This window comes from Erithacus rubecula, assembly GCF_903797595.1.
Source record: "Erithacus rubecula genome assembly, chromosome: 3".
Classification (NCBI taxonomy): Eukaryota; Metazoa; Chordata; class Aves; order Passeriformes; family Muscicapidae; genus Erithacus; species Erithacus rubecula.
In genome coordinates this window covers 65,180,451-65,198,247 of record NC_136689.1, presented here as the reverse complement: position 1 = coordinate 65,198,247, position 17,797 = coordinate 65,180,451, and the positions used below count along the sequence as shown (strand labels likewise).

Genomic DNA, 17,797 nt, shown 5'->3' with positions numbered 1-17,797 from the left:
CAGCAGTGCCAGTGGAAACTTTGCAGCACTCACACCAAACTGACTGTCCCACATGTGGGAACTATGTTCCACCAGGCTAAGCCTCGCATTGTGGAAAATGAAGAGAAACACAAAATATACCCATCACCACAAAGGCAGCAGCCAGGACAGATTAAGATGAGTGAAGGAGTCCCCTGGGTTCACTGAGGCTCCAAACAAACTGGAATCAATCCCACTGTGGGGAACTAGATGCTAATTAATTAATTAATTAATTAATCCCACAGTAGGGAACTAGATGTAAGCACAGCATCTGCACTTTTCTTGTGGCTTTTTCATCACAACCCCAGACTAATGAAACAAGTATCACCCTAATAGTGATGCTTACCTTTTCTCTTGTAAAAGCCAGAAAGGAGGCAGAAATGAAGGAAATATGTGGTGACAGAGCAGCTCTTAAACCATAGGTACTGGGCCAGGGCTGAGGTCCAGCACAAGAACTGGAATTACATCTAATTACTCTTTATAAGTGGATATTTTTCCATGTGACTTTTTTGGCATATTCATTGTGTTCCATACTTTGGCAGGCAACCATGGTCCTAATTTAATGAAGGATTTTGTGCAAAACTAAATTATACTAATTCACATGTTAGCATTTCAGTCAATTCCATCAGGGATGACTCTACAGAAAACAGTCTGTTAAAGTAAGAATTACTTCTGTTATAAGGAACTATCACAGAAAAATGTCTGTAAAAGTAACTTTCAAGATATTTGGGTAAATTATTTATATATACACATATAGATATATACATATACACAAAAATTATATACATTTACATGCATATATACATTTTTTATACAATTTGACCCATGAATTCTCTGAAAATGGTATTTAAATGGACTGTGGATTTAAAAGAATTGTAATTAAAGGTTGTTTTCTAAGCGTTTCAGATCTGGTTTCACATGAGAGAAGAAGTATTTGTCCCAGGTACCCTTGATTCATTATCAATTAGAAGGATTAAGCAGTCTCTACTTGCTTTACTTGCTTCATTAATCATCTTTTTAATGATGCTAAAGAAGAAAAAATAGGAGTGAAAAAGAAAAGAGAAAGGAAAGTAAATTTTAGGGAATAACTGAAATAGAAAGTTCTGTGCACACCGCAGGATCAATCCATTATAATTGTCACATTTTTCAGGATCAAAATTAGTCTTTAATGGATAAAAAATTCTGTGATGGATTAATGTCAACTTTGGGAACTTTCTTAGAGCTGGGAACTAATAACTTCTGAATAGCTTCATAGGCACTGTTGTACAAACAGCCCCCACTGCAGGCACAGCCCTGCAAAAGGAGACTTCAAGTGTTTCCATGTCCAACTGAATTCCCTGTGAGACAAGACCAGCCATCCCTATAGACTGACTTTGGGCCTTATGAGAATAGAATCTTGAACCACTCAAAATATTCTGCAGTTGAGAACAGCCTGGTCCACATTGTTTGGGGAACACCCACACCCTTGGAGACACTCAAAACCTGCTCATAGGGAAAGACCCAGAGATGCTGGAGAAGCTGGACCTGCTTTTGGTTTTTTCTAACCAAGGGCTAGAGACGAGACCTCCAGAGGCCCCTCCAACCTAGGATATTCTATTCAACAGTTCTGCTGCACCATTTGAAATCTACTGCTCAGGCACACAGAGTGCTCCTTGGAAAGGTCATCTGACAACAGCCTGCCAATATTTCTGTGTGTCCATCACTTTAATCTCCCAAACTCAGCACATTCCTAGGAGGTATACTCCTTTCAGCACAAAAAGTTTCTCTGAGCTCGAGCTGCCTCTGCTGCAGGGCTGTTGTCTGAGCCACTCCCTAGGGACAGCTTCTGCCTGACAGTACCAAAGGGCAAGATTCACCTTCCCTGCCTTCAGTGTTCTTAGAATCAGAGTCTGGTCTATGAGAGAGTCAGTGGAGAAAGAAAAAAAATCCAGAGGAGAGTTCATTCCACTCTAAGACAGCAGGGTTAAACTCTGCTTGGAGGTGCCTGCCTCTCTCCCTTGCTCACAGGCAGCCTGGGCAAGAGCTTTTGGACTGGGCTCTGCTGTTCAGGCAGTATGAGAGGTGAGAGCCAGATCTTCAGGAAGACAAACTGGAAAAAACTGGATGAAAATGGCCAAATCTCTTTGTGACAAAAGGTTTGAGAGTACAGCAGTCTTTCTTAAGTAAGAGAAATTTCCTTTTTCTTCTCAATATTAAACATTGAACTTGATACTAAAAGGAGAAGTAGCAAGAGTCAAGCACATAATTTCTGAATTTTCCTTCTCTGCTGTGGACTGTTTTTGTTTTGTTTCCCATTGCTAGTGTCTGTCAACAAATATACTGTATTTTCACCACATGTTCACAAAGAGAAACATTTGCTGAGTGCTGACCAGTTCCCAGGACAGGAATTTGAACACCTCCCAGCTGAATCTCTGTGAGCTAAAGTCCTTGCAACAAGAGGGCAGTGGTGCTCACAGAAGCAAAGAAAAACCAGGAGAGGGCAATAGCGTTGAACATTATCTTGTATCTGCAGCCATTTGCCAGCCACCATGCATGGACACCCATCCCATTTCACTGGAAGGACAGCAACACTGAAGAAGAGGAATTGCATCACACCCAGGGCTAGCTCCAAAGGAATCATTCAGAGCTGTGTTTATTGCAGAGACTCCTCTGGCTCCAGCTGTATTAACCCTATTCCTACCATGGCTGAAGATGAGTGTATTTTTTTCCATACTTAGAGATTCAAGGTACAAAACATGGATGGATGTGTTAGGAAAGAGCAACAGAAAAACAAGTGAATGTGTTCTCTTAAGTGGATTGTGCAATGTCAAAAGAAGTGTTAATTTTCTTCTTCCAATATAGAATATCTGATTAAAACAAATGCAAACTGCATGGAGTACAATAAAAAACAAATGTTCCATTTTCCACATCTTCTTGATACAGCTGTTTGTTTTAAACATATAAAGATTAAGGGAACAATCTTGAATTTAATTAAATCCCAAAAGAACTAATGATATTTATGCATATTAAATTTTTAAAGGCACTTGTGGCTGTTCAGCCAATCATTCACTGGACTGTCATAACATGCCTCCCAACCCTAATTTAAATTAGAAAGAGACCCATGAAAAAAAATGTGCAGACAGTAATATTTTCACTGCACATATGTTTAAGAGATAAACGCCCATCTAGCTTTAGAAGGCAACAAATCTAATAAATGGCCACATCATCATAATTCAACAATGGAAAAGACTCAGTGCTACAAATTTCAGATCTGCATCTCACAGGAAAGTAAATTAAAACATCAATTATAACCTACTTTAAAGACTTTGTAAGGGGAACACTGATGTCTTAACACAGAAACTCCCAGATCAATCTAGATGAAGCTGGGTGTTTCCCAGAGTTGTAGTGACCAGAATTTTTTGGGGGGGGGGGGGCAGCATCTTTGGAGCATAGCAGGAAACCCTTTTGCTTTTCTCCTTTTCTAGTGAGGTTATTCCTTTCTGTAGTCCTGTGCCTTCAGTGAGTCAACAGGTACCTTAGCACCTGATGAAGATTCTCAGTGAGAGGAAGAAATCTCTCCTTCTCTTTTGGCAATAAATCAGGAAAGTATCTGACATTGTACTGAGTCTCTCAGCACTGGTGAAGCCACATCTCAAATCCCATGTCTGGTTCTGGACCACTCACTCCAACAAAGACATTGAGGTGCTGGAGTGTGTCCAGAAAAGAGCAACAGAGCTGGGGAAGTGTGTGCAGCACGAGTTCTGTGAGGAGTGGCTGAGGGAGCTGGGGGTGTTTAGTCTGAAGAAAAGGAGGCTCAGGGGAAATGTCATCACTCTCTACAACTGCCTGAAAGGAGGGCGTAGCCTGGTGGGGGTTGGTCTCTTGTCCCAGGTGACAAGCACTAGAACAGGAAGAAATAGTTTCAAGTTGTGCCAGGGGACATTTAGACTGGATATTGGGAAAAATCTCTTTACTGAAAGGGTAGCCATGCATTGGAACAGGCTGCCAGGGAAGTGGTGGAATCACTACCCCTGCTTGGGTACATAGTTTGATAGTAAACACAGCACTGCTAGGCTAATATGTAGACTCAATGATCTTAGAGGTCTTTCACAACCTTAGTGATTCTACGATTCCATGATTCTGTTTCTGGTCCAAAATTACAGCTGCTGAACTTTATTTCTTGCTAACAAGTTGTTTGTAAATTCAGGCTGAAAGACTGCAAGATTCTTCCATCTGGTGTAACTTCCCCTCTTTATGCAATCAGTACTTTGCTATCTCAGTTCATACAGTCACCTCTCCTACCTCAAACAACAGACTCCTCCTCCCTCCATCTCCTAAACACTAACAAAAGAGGCTTCCTGTTCCACCTACCTTTCAGCACTGCCATACAGCATTAACCAGATATAACTCTGAAAGCTCAAAAAAGTACAGCTTCTTACGAAACAGAAACCCCCAGATTTGCTCCTTCTTCTCTCACATAAAATTCTAATGTTTTCCTCATGAAAGGATTCAAATCATATTTGAAAAACACTTCCTTGCCTATGTCTAATCCTGTTCTTGTGGTTTATCAATCATAACAGGAAAAAACTCAGCTATCAAGTTCTGCTGTTTTCCTGTTTATGAGACACCATTGTTTTGCTGATAAGACACAGCCTTTGCCAGGCACTTACCCATCAAAAACTCCAGCCAGAACTGGTCTGTTTCTGGCTTGTAGGGTCGGTTGAAGTCAATCTGGATTTGGAAAGCCTGTCCCCGACGTACTATCAGCTTGGGGTTGTAGTACTTGTCAGTGTGGTGCTCCTTCTTGTTGATCTCTTGAGGCTCCTTGAACATATAAATATCCACAACACGCAGGTAATCTGCAGAGACGTAAATGAGCAGAGGGGGAAGGAGTCAGTGTGCTGAAATGTCAGGATTGGTACCAACATCATTAGAGCCCTGTCCTCCCCTTCTCCAGGGAAGGAACACCTTTGCAACAGGAACATGCTGGATCTGTCTGGGGCTAACATGCTTCTAGCTGAGAAGAGAATATGGACAGACACTTTCTGTCCACCTGCCATTCTCACAGAGGCTAAAAGGCTTCTAGTGCATGGTGAGAGCAACCACAGCTACCTGTTGGGAGCTGAATTACTCCAGCAGAGTCTGGACCCATCTTTCCATTTGGATCAGCTTTTCACAAGTCTGGGCCTTGCTGTCACAAGTTTATCAGAGCAATCAATGGGACTTTGATGGCTGGGGCTTTGTGTTTCCCTTCTTGCAGCCGGCCATTTGTAAAATGCAAATTCACAGGTGCTTTGTCACACTTAATGCTGATTGTAAAATGTTACCAGTACTGAGAGCTGAAGAGCCTGAGAGGCAGTTAATGATACTGCATTCAGCTGAGAGTTTGGATTGCCTGCATTAGATAAGGTTTGGGTGTACTGTATATGTCTTGTCTCAGCTTCTCAGTACACCTCCACTGCTATTAGTGTCTTCTTATGAAAACTAAATATAACATTACAGCATATAATTACAGCATAGAGTTACAGGCAAGCAGTGGTAGGTATCTATAACATGCACAGGCTAAGCTTTCTCCCTTCAAATTCAGGCTGTCTAAAGGGTTATAGCAAACAGCAGTAGTTTGTTCAGCAAATGACCAGTGTGGGGTGGCACTGGGATAGCCACAGGCACTTGCAGTCACCATAAGCTACATGACTGTACCACACCATGAATCTGCACTGTGGGAGTGTTCTCACACTATGAGAAACCACAGGAAAATGAACTGGACATTGTTCTTTCACCTACATGCTTAATCACATAATCATGAAACCTCTGCCAGGGGGAGTAGGACCATTACTACTCACCACCAGGAGAGAGGCAGCAGAGTAAAGCTAGATTTGCAGCTCTCAGCTTGTTTTCCAGGTGCTGACAGTTAGAAACAAGCTAATTCCTGAATTTTATACTTAGAGTGACAGAGCCAAACTCATGCCTGGCAAAAAGAGCTGCACATTTATAGCAGCTGGTGGAGCTGTGTGTACTTGTGATGGTGGCTAATTTGGCCTTCTACTAAGCACACTGTGGGCAAGAATGATGTGCTCAGTAAATGAGTTGGACATTCAAGCCACTGAGGGCTGAATGTGGCCCCCTTCAAAGAAGCTCAGCACAATTGTTTAATTTGTCAGCAGAGCCCTGCAGAGCAGCACCTTCCCTGGATGGGCAGCATCTCCTGCTCCAGCCTGGGCTCTGGGCAACAGCTAATGGCAGACAGGGGAGCAATGGCAATGTGAGTAGGTCCCACTCCTGCTTGCATCATCCCTCAGTTCCCTATCTGTGTCCTTTAAGAAACAGAAGGAAAAGAATATGCCTGGGGACACAGCATAATACGGAATCTTTCATGGGAAAGCCCTGCATAACTGAACCCAAAATCATCTGCCTCCTGGTAACCCTAATCTACAAAAAGGCTAGAATACTCTGTTTAATGCTGAGGTATAAAGTCCCATGAGAGCATTATTGTTACTCTCTCTCAATTCTCCAGGCTTCTGGAGTAACTTCTGTAAAAACCCACCAACTTTAGCACTGGCTGAAGTTACAGAGATGTCTGTATGAAACATTTTGCTCAGAAATCATTCTCATTGCCCCTCTGTGAAGCAGGGCATGTCTTCATCTCCCTCTTTGCACAATTTACCAACGCTCTCTCAAAATTGCTGACAAAACTCACAATTAAATTACACGAGGCAGGAATTTTCTGTACAGGGATAAAGTAGGGACAGAGGAGCATCTCTCCTCTTTTATCTTTCAAACCCATCTGGGCCAATAGCACTACATGTAAAAGCTGTGTATTTTGGGGTTCTGTGAGGAGTGAAGCTATCAATAACAAATCGGCTCAGCTTCTCCCTCATTCCAAGAAGGCATAAAAACAGAGCTGAAGGTTTGTTTTATTTTCATCTCCTGTTTTGCAATAAAAGGCAACAGTGACCTCACCCTTCCTCTGCATGTTAGCCCATTCAAGGAACTGCAAAACTAAGTCACCCTGGGCTTTCAGTTCAGCATTTGCTTCATTTTATCACAGGACTTTACACAGCTATTGTCAGAACACAGCCATATACATCTGCAAAAACACACATTTCATTTTTGGTCTCATTGCTAAATGTACGCTAAGCTTGCCAGATGAAGATAACCCATGGCTGAGCCTGTGCTAATTACAGTAATGGTAATTACAAAAAGCAAAACACGAGCAGGGTAATGGGATGTGCAAAACCAGCAGCAGGGTGTGATCCAAAGGAAAGCTCCAGGCAGTGCCCATCTGTGAGTGACAGAGACCTCCTTTGAAGTCAGGTCCACTCGAGGGTTTGCCTGTAGCCTGGTCTTTTGTCCAGCGCAAGCAGGTTTGCTGCACGAGAGGCAACAGTGTGATGCCTTCTTAAAGCTTGTGTAAGCTTGCAGGGAAATAAATGAACACAAGTTTGAGCAGTTTTCAAATAAAAAGAATAGCCTTCAAACATCAGGTTTCCTCAGACAAGCAGAGAGAAAGGGCTTTGAATTATCACAGAAAACAGCGTGAATTTCCAAAAGAAGTGCCCATCATTCCGCTATCAGGGGAAGCACAAATGCCTGGTGAGTCACCGGACTCTGCCAAGGAGGGTGGGATGCTGTGTCCTCCCCCCGAGCCCACGCTGTGGTGAGATGAGCCGGCCAGGACGAGCCGGGGGAGGCCAGGGCTCAGGGATGTTCCCGGGAACACAGGCTTCCTGCTGGAGAAGCTGCCGAGCGTCTCCTCCCGCAGGCAAGGCGGCTCCAGCAGCAGCAGGCAGCCCACTGCCCGGGCTGGGGACGCAGCCGGCCCTGGCAGCCGCCCCGGCTGTGATTCAGCCCAGTGGATGTGGGTGTCAGCAGAGAGCCAGGCAAGCACAGGGTCTTACCTCATCCCAGAGTAGTAGCTAAAATAGGTCAAATGAATCACACCCTAAAAATGCCTGTTTCTCTGTTGGCTGTCAAGGGAAACGAGGGTGACTAGCTCAGCTGTAGACTCCTACACTGCACAGATCAAGGGCAGAATTCAGTTAAATTTAGGCATCTAAATGATGTGAGCCTGGTATGTAACTTCTTATCATGGCCAGTTGATGGTTGGTTGCTGCAGTCAGTGGAATTGAGAGAAGGGTACAGATCACCATGGAACTGACATCCAGTGACTCTCCAGACCACCTGTGCCCTCACCTCCACTCACTGGGTGCTCTGTGTTTAGTATAATCTGACACAGGTGAAGACACAGGTGTTTAGATGTTTATATCAGGTGTCCAAAGGCTAGAAAACACCTCTGTTGTAACAGCAGAGATAAAAGAATTTGCATGCTTTTTTTCAGTGTGTTATGGCAAAGAAATCTGGGAATCACTACAGAAAAATCTGGACAGCCCAGAAGTGTAGGGGTGTGCAGGTGTCACAAACAGCTCTCTGCCAGGATGTGCTCACAGCCCTAGAGCCTCATCACACTGTGCTGCTCCTGCTCTGCCCATTAACAATCATTTTATTCCCCAAGCACAAAACTGAGAGTGCCCTGGGGCAAGCTCAGCTCCTGAGTGTCAGGTTGAACTCCATGGGGCAATAAACCTTTAATGTGGTCTGACAGGTGACTTAAGCATCCTACCCCAAACAGTATGTGCAGGGACCACACTTGTATCAGCTGCTACCACAGGCTTAGATCACAGCTGATGTTCACCAAAAGAGGAACACTGCTACAGTCCCTTCAGGGACCCTTCAGGTCACTCTTCAGGTCCCCCCTTGTATATTTCTGCTACAAGCATTGGAGAGAACTGCACAGCAGAGCTGATCCAGCTGTGCAAAAACAGTTTTGCTGTTATGCACAAATTTATTTTTCAGCGATACCAGTTCCATACTGGGTTTAACCAATAGCCACAGAAACTCTTTCTTTGGACAAGAGATGTTCTCTCAACAACAGCATCACCTTAAGGACATGTTGGGCTCCTGCCTCAACTCACTTGACCCTACATTCCTAAGTTTCCACTGCATTTCTGAAAAGCAGGAGGCTGCCGCCCACAAGCACCACACTTCATTCAGAGCCTGATGTGAAGCACATCAAAAAGCAACAGGAATCTTTCTCTTGGTACTGGTGGGCTTTAGCTACAGGCTGCATTCCTTTTAGACTATCCCACAGTTATACATCTCCAGTTTTTGTGAATATGTTTGGTTTGAAACAGTGTCTAGCCACAACCTGTACTGTATTGCATTTAACAATTTAAACACACACACTTGCCCCAGAGCTACAGGGTTGTCAGAATGGGTTCAAGCAAAATTTCTGCAGTCTTAACATGCCAGTTGGTTGGCTCAGGCATTTAAAAAAAAATAAATGCTTCTAAAAAATGTGTGTGTATTAAGATGGGGGTGGGGAGGGGTGTGTGGGGAGGCGAGTGTGGTTAAGGCACATGACTAGGATTACAGAAATAATGCTTTGCAACTTGTCACTTAAAATCTCTTTGCCTGTTTCCAATGTGTGAAATTCAGTAATTAATTCTTGTCCACATTTATTAAGCACTCCTTCAAATCTGGATGAAAAGTCTCTTATGAGCATTAAGTAGTATTACATCCAGCCAGCCTGAGTAGCCACGTTCAACAAATTCTGCTGTTCAATTCAAATAGGCAAAAAAAAAATTAACATAATTTCATTAATGAGTCATTCAGAAGTTCATCCTGTTTTCTTTCAAACCAGATCTTACATATTTTTTATTTCTGGTTGACTCCAAAGAGCTGACACTGGGAATATACTTTGATTTGTCTATTCTCTACCATGATATTGTTTTGTTTCCCCAGTCAAATGATGGAAACATTTTTCACAGGAGAATAAAAAATCATATGAGCTTTCCTTTTAGTCTCATGTTATTTTTTTGTGAGTGAGCTGTACATATATAGCAAAAGTTTTCCCTGCCAGACAACATTTTGCAGCATTTTCACAGGCAGTTTAAGGCCATATAAATGACACAGGCCATTAAGAGAACAGACTCCTTCTGGCTCTTCAGTCCAATGCTGCCCCATCATGCCTGAAGCCAGTAGGTTCTTAAAGTGACTCTGATTGTGATCAAACTGGAAAAAGCCATTCTTGTCTTTTTTTAATCAGTCCCACTGTTTAAGCTGATAACTTGTCATTCAGCTTCTTTACTCTCCCTTACCCATAACCCATGCTAGCACTTCCATATACACAGGTGGTTTCAGTAAGTTTTCCCATGAGCAGCAAGAAAAACTGAGAATTGGAAAGATGTAAGGAAAAAGTGGTTTGGATTTAGTTCACAGACCTGTGCAAAGAGTATTGAAAATGTAAAAATATATTTATGGCTTAATTGTACACTGTACCTCTCGGATTAAATCCTCTAGGTATCAATCCAAAAGCTTCCATCTCAGGAACCTCATTTTCTTCATCATTGGAGTAGTTTGGTGGGATGGCTCTTCTCCCATTCAAAGGAAGTTTATTCTCCTCACTGGCACTCGTTGTTTCAGACATCCTGCACTAAAAAATTTGTAATAGCATGAAAGAAAGAGTGCAAGGAAAAAAGCAAACATGAGCTAGCATGGCACGTGCAAGATGGGAGAAGCCAAAAGCAGTGTGGGGTGTCAGTGAGCTACACATTTTTAGACTTACATAAATAAAACCTGAGAGGCAGAAAACATCAGTCTAATGATAAGTATAGCTCTCTAAGGATTGGAAGGCATTTTGTGTTCATCAAAACACATGAATAAGAGAAGAAGGAGGGGGCGGGAGAAGGAGAGGGAAGTCTAACACAGAAGAATTTGCCTGGGAGAAGCAGGGCACTAAAAACATTAGGAAGTTTCAGGTAAAAGAATGGGAAAATCTTTCACTCTCTCATCCTCCATAAAAGCATTATTGAATCCAAAATAGCAAATTATATTTTGAGAAATCACACACTACCTCTCCCTAATAAAAATGACATTATAAGTCATACTGCAATCAAGCCTACAACAATCTGTAGATGATAAGTGGAGAATTGTATTTTTGTCCCTGTGCACACAAACACCCAATATCTACAGGGCTAACTCCTGCACCCAGACAATCCACTTTTGAAAAAGAGGGGGAGGGGGGAACAGAGAGGGGGGTAAAGGGAGAAAAAAGGAAAATAAAAAAGTACTTATCCACTTATTTCTCTCCCACTAATGTCCTTAAGGGAAATCTTAGATGTAGGCTGATCAGAGACTTTTTTTGAGCTACTCAAAACTGCTTTCACATCTATTTCAGTGTAAGCATGTAGCAGTGAAAAAGCCATGCAAGCCTTCTAAGAAAATATTAATGACTGAGAAGAAAACTTCTTCCCAAGGCCCCTGAAAACAGCAATTTAAAACGTAGCAATTATTTAATAGAACTAAGCTTTAAAAGGAAGCTTTTTAGTTATCAAGGGTACCTTCTTTTCAGATAGTCTTTTTTTTTTCTTCTCCCTTGCAGAATTTCTGCAGTGCAATAGAAGCAGGGAAAAAATTGGGGGCTTTTAAGTAACCTCTGTGTATCCTCCTCCTTCCTGTTGCAATAGGACAATTCTAAAAGGGTTGCCAAGCCCTCCCCACACCACCCTGGAGGATCCGTCACCACAGCTGGGATGTCTTTTCTTTCTCCTTCCCCTCCCTGCCTTTCTTATCCCAGCTCTGCTCACCAGGAACATTTCAGGGTGTTTGTGCTAAGGAAACAACTTGGGCAATGAAGTTTCAGTTCCTTTTGAGACAAAGTAGGAGTTCTTATGGCACAAATGGGAGACTGGAGGGTATTTTCTGAGGCACATGTCCAAGCAGCCATGCTTACCAGCCTTTGATGGTCTCTGCCTCAGGGAGCCTGTGATGCAGCTTCAGGTGCCAGCTCTCAAGAGTCCTCCCAGGCAGACACAGTGATGGCTCCCCTGCTTGCTCCTCACAGCAGTCCTTTCAGAGGACTGCAGGGCACATGAGCACGGAGAGCTGGTTGGCAGCCCAGCTTTTTCTAGAGACCTTGTGCTGACCAGGACAATGAAGGTGTTTTGCACCACACAGCTATATTTGGGTCAAATGACCTTCAGCTCTTGCCCATGATAAAATGTGCATCACCTGACAGGTCTAGGGCTGCACCTTATGGGAGCTTTTTTTTGCTTCATGACAACTTTTCTTCAGTTTCATCATGCTCTAAGGTAACTGGAGATTGTGTGACACCTCCTCTGTCAGACATAACTCCACAGGAGAGTGGAACTGCATGCAGAAAAAGCAACAGACAGGGAAGAATTCAGGCCTATGTTCTGCCAGCTGCTGCTGTTGGCAGCAGAGGTAGAAACCCCCTCCTGAGAGCATGCATGGGCAGTGGAGAGCCTCTCTTACACACATGGCACCCACCAAGGGCATGCACTTGCCTCTGCTGCAGGGCAGATGAAGGAACAAGGAGAGACAACTCTACTGACTTTCAGGCAGCTTTAAATCCAGCCCCCATAGCACAGAGAAGCCTCAAACCTCCACTGGTTAAACACCACTGAAATCAAGCCAGAGGGTAGAAAAGGAGAGAATTGGGTCACATACCTGTAATGGGAAGCAGCAAGTAGATCATCTGAAAGACAGGACCCCTATTCTACCTCCCTGGGGATTTTCCAGCCACAGCAAGATTAGCAAGAGGTCAGGACACATGCAGAGTGTGGGTCAGAGATCCGAGCTGGACACCTGGAGGCAGCCTGGCTGCACCAGCATAGCACTGTAGGTGGGATAAGGAGCTTGCTAGGGCTGATTGCCAAGGCACAGCATGGGGCTGCAGCAGTTTTGGGGCAGGCTGGTTACCTGCACACAAGTGTGTAGCACTGTGCTTCCTCACAGCTGAAGGGTATGAGAAAACTGCTGAACACTGTTTGGCCTGTAGCACAAAAAGCACCTGGCTGGAGGGCTCCCCTTCCCCTGTCCTGCTCCCCCAGGAGTGCAAGCACCCTGAGGGGACACATTTGATTCCATCACATGCATCCTGAGCTGCAATAGCCATTGACTCACTTTCACACAGATGGGCCCTGTGGTAACCATCTGGAGGGCAAGCAGCACCCCTGGCACCCGGGAACACAATCAGCTTTCTGGGGGAGGAGGCTGGTTGCCAATTTTCTTTTCTTCTTTTTTTTTTTTTTTTCCCTGCTTGCATCCACATTTCTATGTGGTGTGCTGTGCTTTGTGCCTGTCTCTCCCACTTCCAGCCAGCACTTCAGTTCCCAAAATTGCAGCTGCTGCGATGATGTTACAAAAACTGATATAAATATTGCCTCGGTGCCATGCCTGCTGGAGGCCTGCAACACAAATGAGAAACACCGTCTCCCAAGGAAGTCATGTGCTTCCCCAAGTGGCTGCGGTGCTGTCAGAGCCAGGAGGAAATCTTTCCATCAGAGCGGGGACTGGAGCGAGCGGATGCACAGAACAGATCCCGCCTGAGCAGACAGCGGTTCCAGATGTGCCCCGCGCCCAGGCACGGCACCCTGGGGCTTTTGGCAGAAGCCACCTACCGTGCAGAAAGTGGGGAGGCCAACATTTTTTGGTGGCAGTAGCAGGAGTGAGACTTCACATCCAGTGAGAGTAATGTTTTGTAGGCTGTGATTTATTTATTTCATGGGGAGAGATGTAAATTCGTGCTTATGACAGCTCCAGATGGCAGGTATTTTCTCATTACCTTGACTTCTTAGCTTTTGCTATCCCTCACCTATTAGACTGCACTGGCCTTAATTTAACTTCCATGGTTCCAAACTACTGACGTCAGGGCTGATGCAGGAGGGGGTACAGAAAACACAAACCCCTGGTTTTCCTGTAGGGCATTATGTTTAATGAATGATGCACTGGGATGACCGGTGGAAGTGCTCTCTTCTGCACAGCACCCTGTGGGGAGCTGTGAGCCCATATCCATTTCTCAGAGCAGCCTTCAGATGCTCGTGGCCTTTGCCAAAGAACCTTTGCAGCCACAGGCACCCTTCCCACAGCAATAGACTGTGGATGATGGGCAGCTCTTCCTCCCTAACCCCACAGAAAAGCCCTTAAATGGCTGCAAAGCTTGCGCCCTAAAGGGTTATCTAAAATGTACTTTCCTGTGGTTGCCAGAGCCAGGGCTGTTCTGTTCCAAGTCCTCCCATGCCAGACAAGAGTTTGTGGGGGAAAAAACACACAAGTCAGTAAAGCTTTACAGCCAGAGGAGAGGGTGTGCCAAGATCTGTCCCAGGCAAACTGATCAGCCAGGTGCTCACATAAACGGGTTGCTGTGCTGTGTGCCAGTGACTAAATGGGAGGGATGTTTTGCCTGCTGTAGCTACACCAAGCACTCCTCGGGAGCAGCTGAGCACTGTAAAGCTCTCCAACAGGGTGGTTTCATTTCTTCTTCTTTTTGTAACATTTGCAGCGTAGATGGATGTACAAATCCACTGGAACATCATACTACAGCATGTGCACAAGAGTACCTGCCAGTACATCATCCTCAAGAAAACAGACTCTCTGAACTCTGGCCTTCTACACATAATAACACAACTGTGCCTGTTTCTTATCATCTCACAGCTTTACTTGGGAACATGCACTCTTTCTTAGATGTCTAAGTCTTGTCTTCCTCCTTCGTCTGCATCAGTACTTGTCTCCCATGAATTCTTGTTCCTCTTCCTGTGATGCTCTGCCTCACCAAGGAAGAGTAGAACAGATCCTAGGAGAAAAAAAAAAAAAAGAAACTAATAAAAATGTTGTTTTTAAACAGAAGGAATTTTCACAAATCTTAATTTGGTGGTTTTGTTTGCATATTTTGCTTTGGATGTTTCTTTTAAAAAACCAAACCCAGTTAATATATCTGCCTGTGTGTAACAGCAGCTCTGGTTACCACACAGAGAGGAATATATTTGAAGCTAATGCTGAAAACTCAGTAGGCCCAGCTCTGAAATATGGTATGTGTACACATGTCTGTATGTGTGAAAGAGGGACAGAGGCAGAGAGAGATAAAATGGCAGCTCTTCAGATGGTAAAACATTTGGATGGGGATATAGGGCCAGTGTTCAAAAGATATTGTTGCAAATGTTTCTGTTGCAGGAAGAAAAATACCATAGATGTATATATTCATACACATACTCTGCTAGGAAAACATGGCTTAGGAAATTCTCTTCTCTGGAAAATTGTTGTTCCAAACTAAAAGCCTAAATTCAGGCTGTAGATCTTTACAAGCATCTACATCTGTGCTGGCCATCTTAGGCTCCCTTTATCCTCCGCACAGATCTAGCCTAGGCAGTGATTCATCTCCTCCTACAGCAGACATGTAAATAGGTCAGATGAATCATGGCCTAAAAGTGCCTGCTCCCTGTATTGACTGCAAAGGGAGCTTGGGGTGATGGGTTTTGCCATATGTGTCTACACTGCTGATGTCTGCAGTGAGGGGAGATATATCCTAGCCCAGGTACAGAAACAGAAAAACATTTTATTTTGGTTTGGAGGCCTGACTTTCAAGTGCTAAATTATCCTTTACTTTTATATAAATACTGCTGCAACTCACTGTCAGTGATACACAGTGTATCGTTCAATGCATTCTTTTTTCTATCAGAATATGTGTCTGCCACTGCCAATTATATAGAATGCATTTCTTACAGTAAGTGTCAGATTACAGCAAAGTACACACAAGCTTGGGAAAACACATGCATCTTTTTGTACTCACTTGTGAAGCTGTTCTGCTTCTTCAAACAGAAATATAATAACCATTCTATGTAGTAACTGCAGTAAAATATAATAATAATAATAGTAATAATAATAATAATAATAATAATAATAATAATAATAATAATAATAATAATAATAATAATAACTATTATGAACACAGTATCCAGGCTCCCACTCCTATTCTTACTCATATCTGAGTCCAAAAAATTCTGTTGGTTGGATACTAGGAACTACCCTAGTTCCTTTTACAGGAAGAGTAAGAGAGGAGACAAGCAATGATAAAGGGGTCTGTCATTAGGGACAACATTCACAGTCTTCAGCTACATTTACTAGTTTATGTTTTGCTGGAGATGAGGCCTTAAAAGAGGAAAGAACATCTCTGCTGGCCAGCTGACCCAAAAGCTTATAGGGACACAAAGACTGTGAACCTCAGATATTTATTTCAACCCCAAAAGGAAAGGGCAGGACATTCAAGCAAAGCCATAACTACCTAGAGACTTAAGCAGAAAAGGCCATTTTAGATACAACATTTGTCTGAATAAATTTCACCACAGGTGCCATGTGCCTGGACCACAGAAAGTTTCCTCTCTAAAACAATTGTTTCAGTCTTCTTAAAACCACCTAACCAAGTAAGCCCTTGGCTTGGGGATCAACCCTACTTGATCTGTCAGACAATGAGACTGAGAAAAGAGATTGTAACTTGAAGAGCAAGGGGAACAGAGTATGATTCCCATTCACAGACTGTTTCCAGATATCTACTTCCTTTTGAACAACCACTATATCTAGACACAGGCAGAACAGGCAATATATTCAGTCTGGTAAGATTTGCCTATCATTCTTGCTATATACTCACAAAGCTGCTTGAATTTTTCCCAGTGCATCAATCTCCTTGTAGTGAAGGCTGATTCCACAATACTGAAACTCTTTCAAGAAAATTACAATTGATTATGGTAATATAGTTAGTAAGAAGTCACCAAAACATGCTTAGCTTTGATTTGCAAATGTTAGCTTTTAAGTTTAAAACCAGGCTGTAATCCTCAGGTAGTGGGATGTCCATAGAAGAACAGGCTGGAAGGTGACATTAAAGTTGCTGCAAAGACATAGCTTGACTTTAAGTAGCTGCAGCTTAGTTCTGCATCCTGGATGGCTGCTGCAGAGCTGCAGCCCTCAGCTCCAGAGGGGCTCAGATATCATGTACAGCATCAGATGAAAATGATGGTGCTGTGCTCAAACTACCATGATTCCTGGACAGTATGGAATCATCTTGGATACATCAAAGGCAGAACTAATGCCAACCACCTACAAGCAAAAGTAAAGGGTCTGTGCCCTGCATTTCTGAAGCACTTGCAGCAAAGACCTGGTACAAGGCACTTGAGAAGTCCCTACCTAAACCCAGCTGGACTGAGCAGGGTTTAGTAGATCCAGGTCTGCTTTGTGCACTGATGAATATCCAGTTTTACTGCTCAGCTGAGAAGCATGTTCATGGAACACTGTATCTCAGCCAAGAAGGTAGAGCAGACCACAGTTATTTTCTGTACCCAGGGTAAGGGTGGTAATGCACAACCCAGGCAGTCCCAGCATGCTTAGTTAACAGTTGCTTCTAATTAATTTAGTAACATATGTGGACATGCAATATTTCAATCTTAATGTCTCAAATCGTTTCAACATTACTGACATAATATTTCAAGTATGCTCAATTACAAGATTTCTGGAATTAAAGATTTCCTAAATTTCATTAAAAGATAAAACTTCCTGTTCCAGTTCAGAATAAGAACACATTTTAAAATGCCTGAATGTCTTGTAGAACAGCTTTTCTTCTTAATACAAACACAGATGTAGTGTGTAGGCCCACACACAACAAAACACTTAAGCACATCCTAACTTCAGTCGTGTAATTCCATCTTCAGGCATGTGCCTAAACCCTGTAATGAGCTCAACTCAACCAAACCAAGGCAGTACAATATCTGTTTGTACAGAAACACTTAAACTGCCGTTTATGTTGTATTTCTGCAACATGAAGCTGCAGTTTAACATGTTTCTACTGCAATTGCTTCTTGACCATTTCAAAGATGGTTGCCAGAGACAGTCGTTGATTCAATTTTCAGTCCCAAGGCTGACCTTATCTCTGTAAATGACTAATTGTTTATTCAAG

General features: G+C 43.3%; 1 protein-coding gene across 2 annotated transcripts in view; it reads right to left on the bottom strand.

The window, feature by feature from the left end:
• F13A1 (coagulation factor XIII A chain) overlaps positions 1–11,523 on the bottom strand; it is a 57,250-nt gene extending 45,727 nt beyond the window's left edge. Inside the window, exons 1-3 of one of the 2 annotated variants that reach the window (XM_079302107.1) lie at positions 11,397–11,523; positions 10,336–10,489; positions 4,668–4,856 (exon numbers count right to left, since the gene is read on the bottom strand). In XM_079302107.1, the coding sequence (XP_079158233.1) occupies positions 4,668–4,856; positions 10,336–10,483 (337 nt within the window). In that variant the 5' untranslated portion in view covers positions 10,484–10,489; positions 11,397–11,523. The remainder of the gene's footprint in view (positions 1–4,667; positions 4,857–10,335; positions 10,490–11,396) is intronic. The other variant, XM_079302108.1, reaches the window with a different exon arrangement.
• Between the last annotated feature and the right edge of the window lie 6,274 nt (positions 11,524–17,797).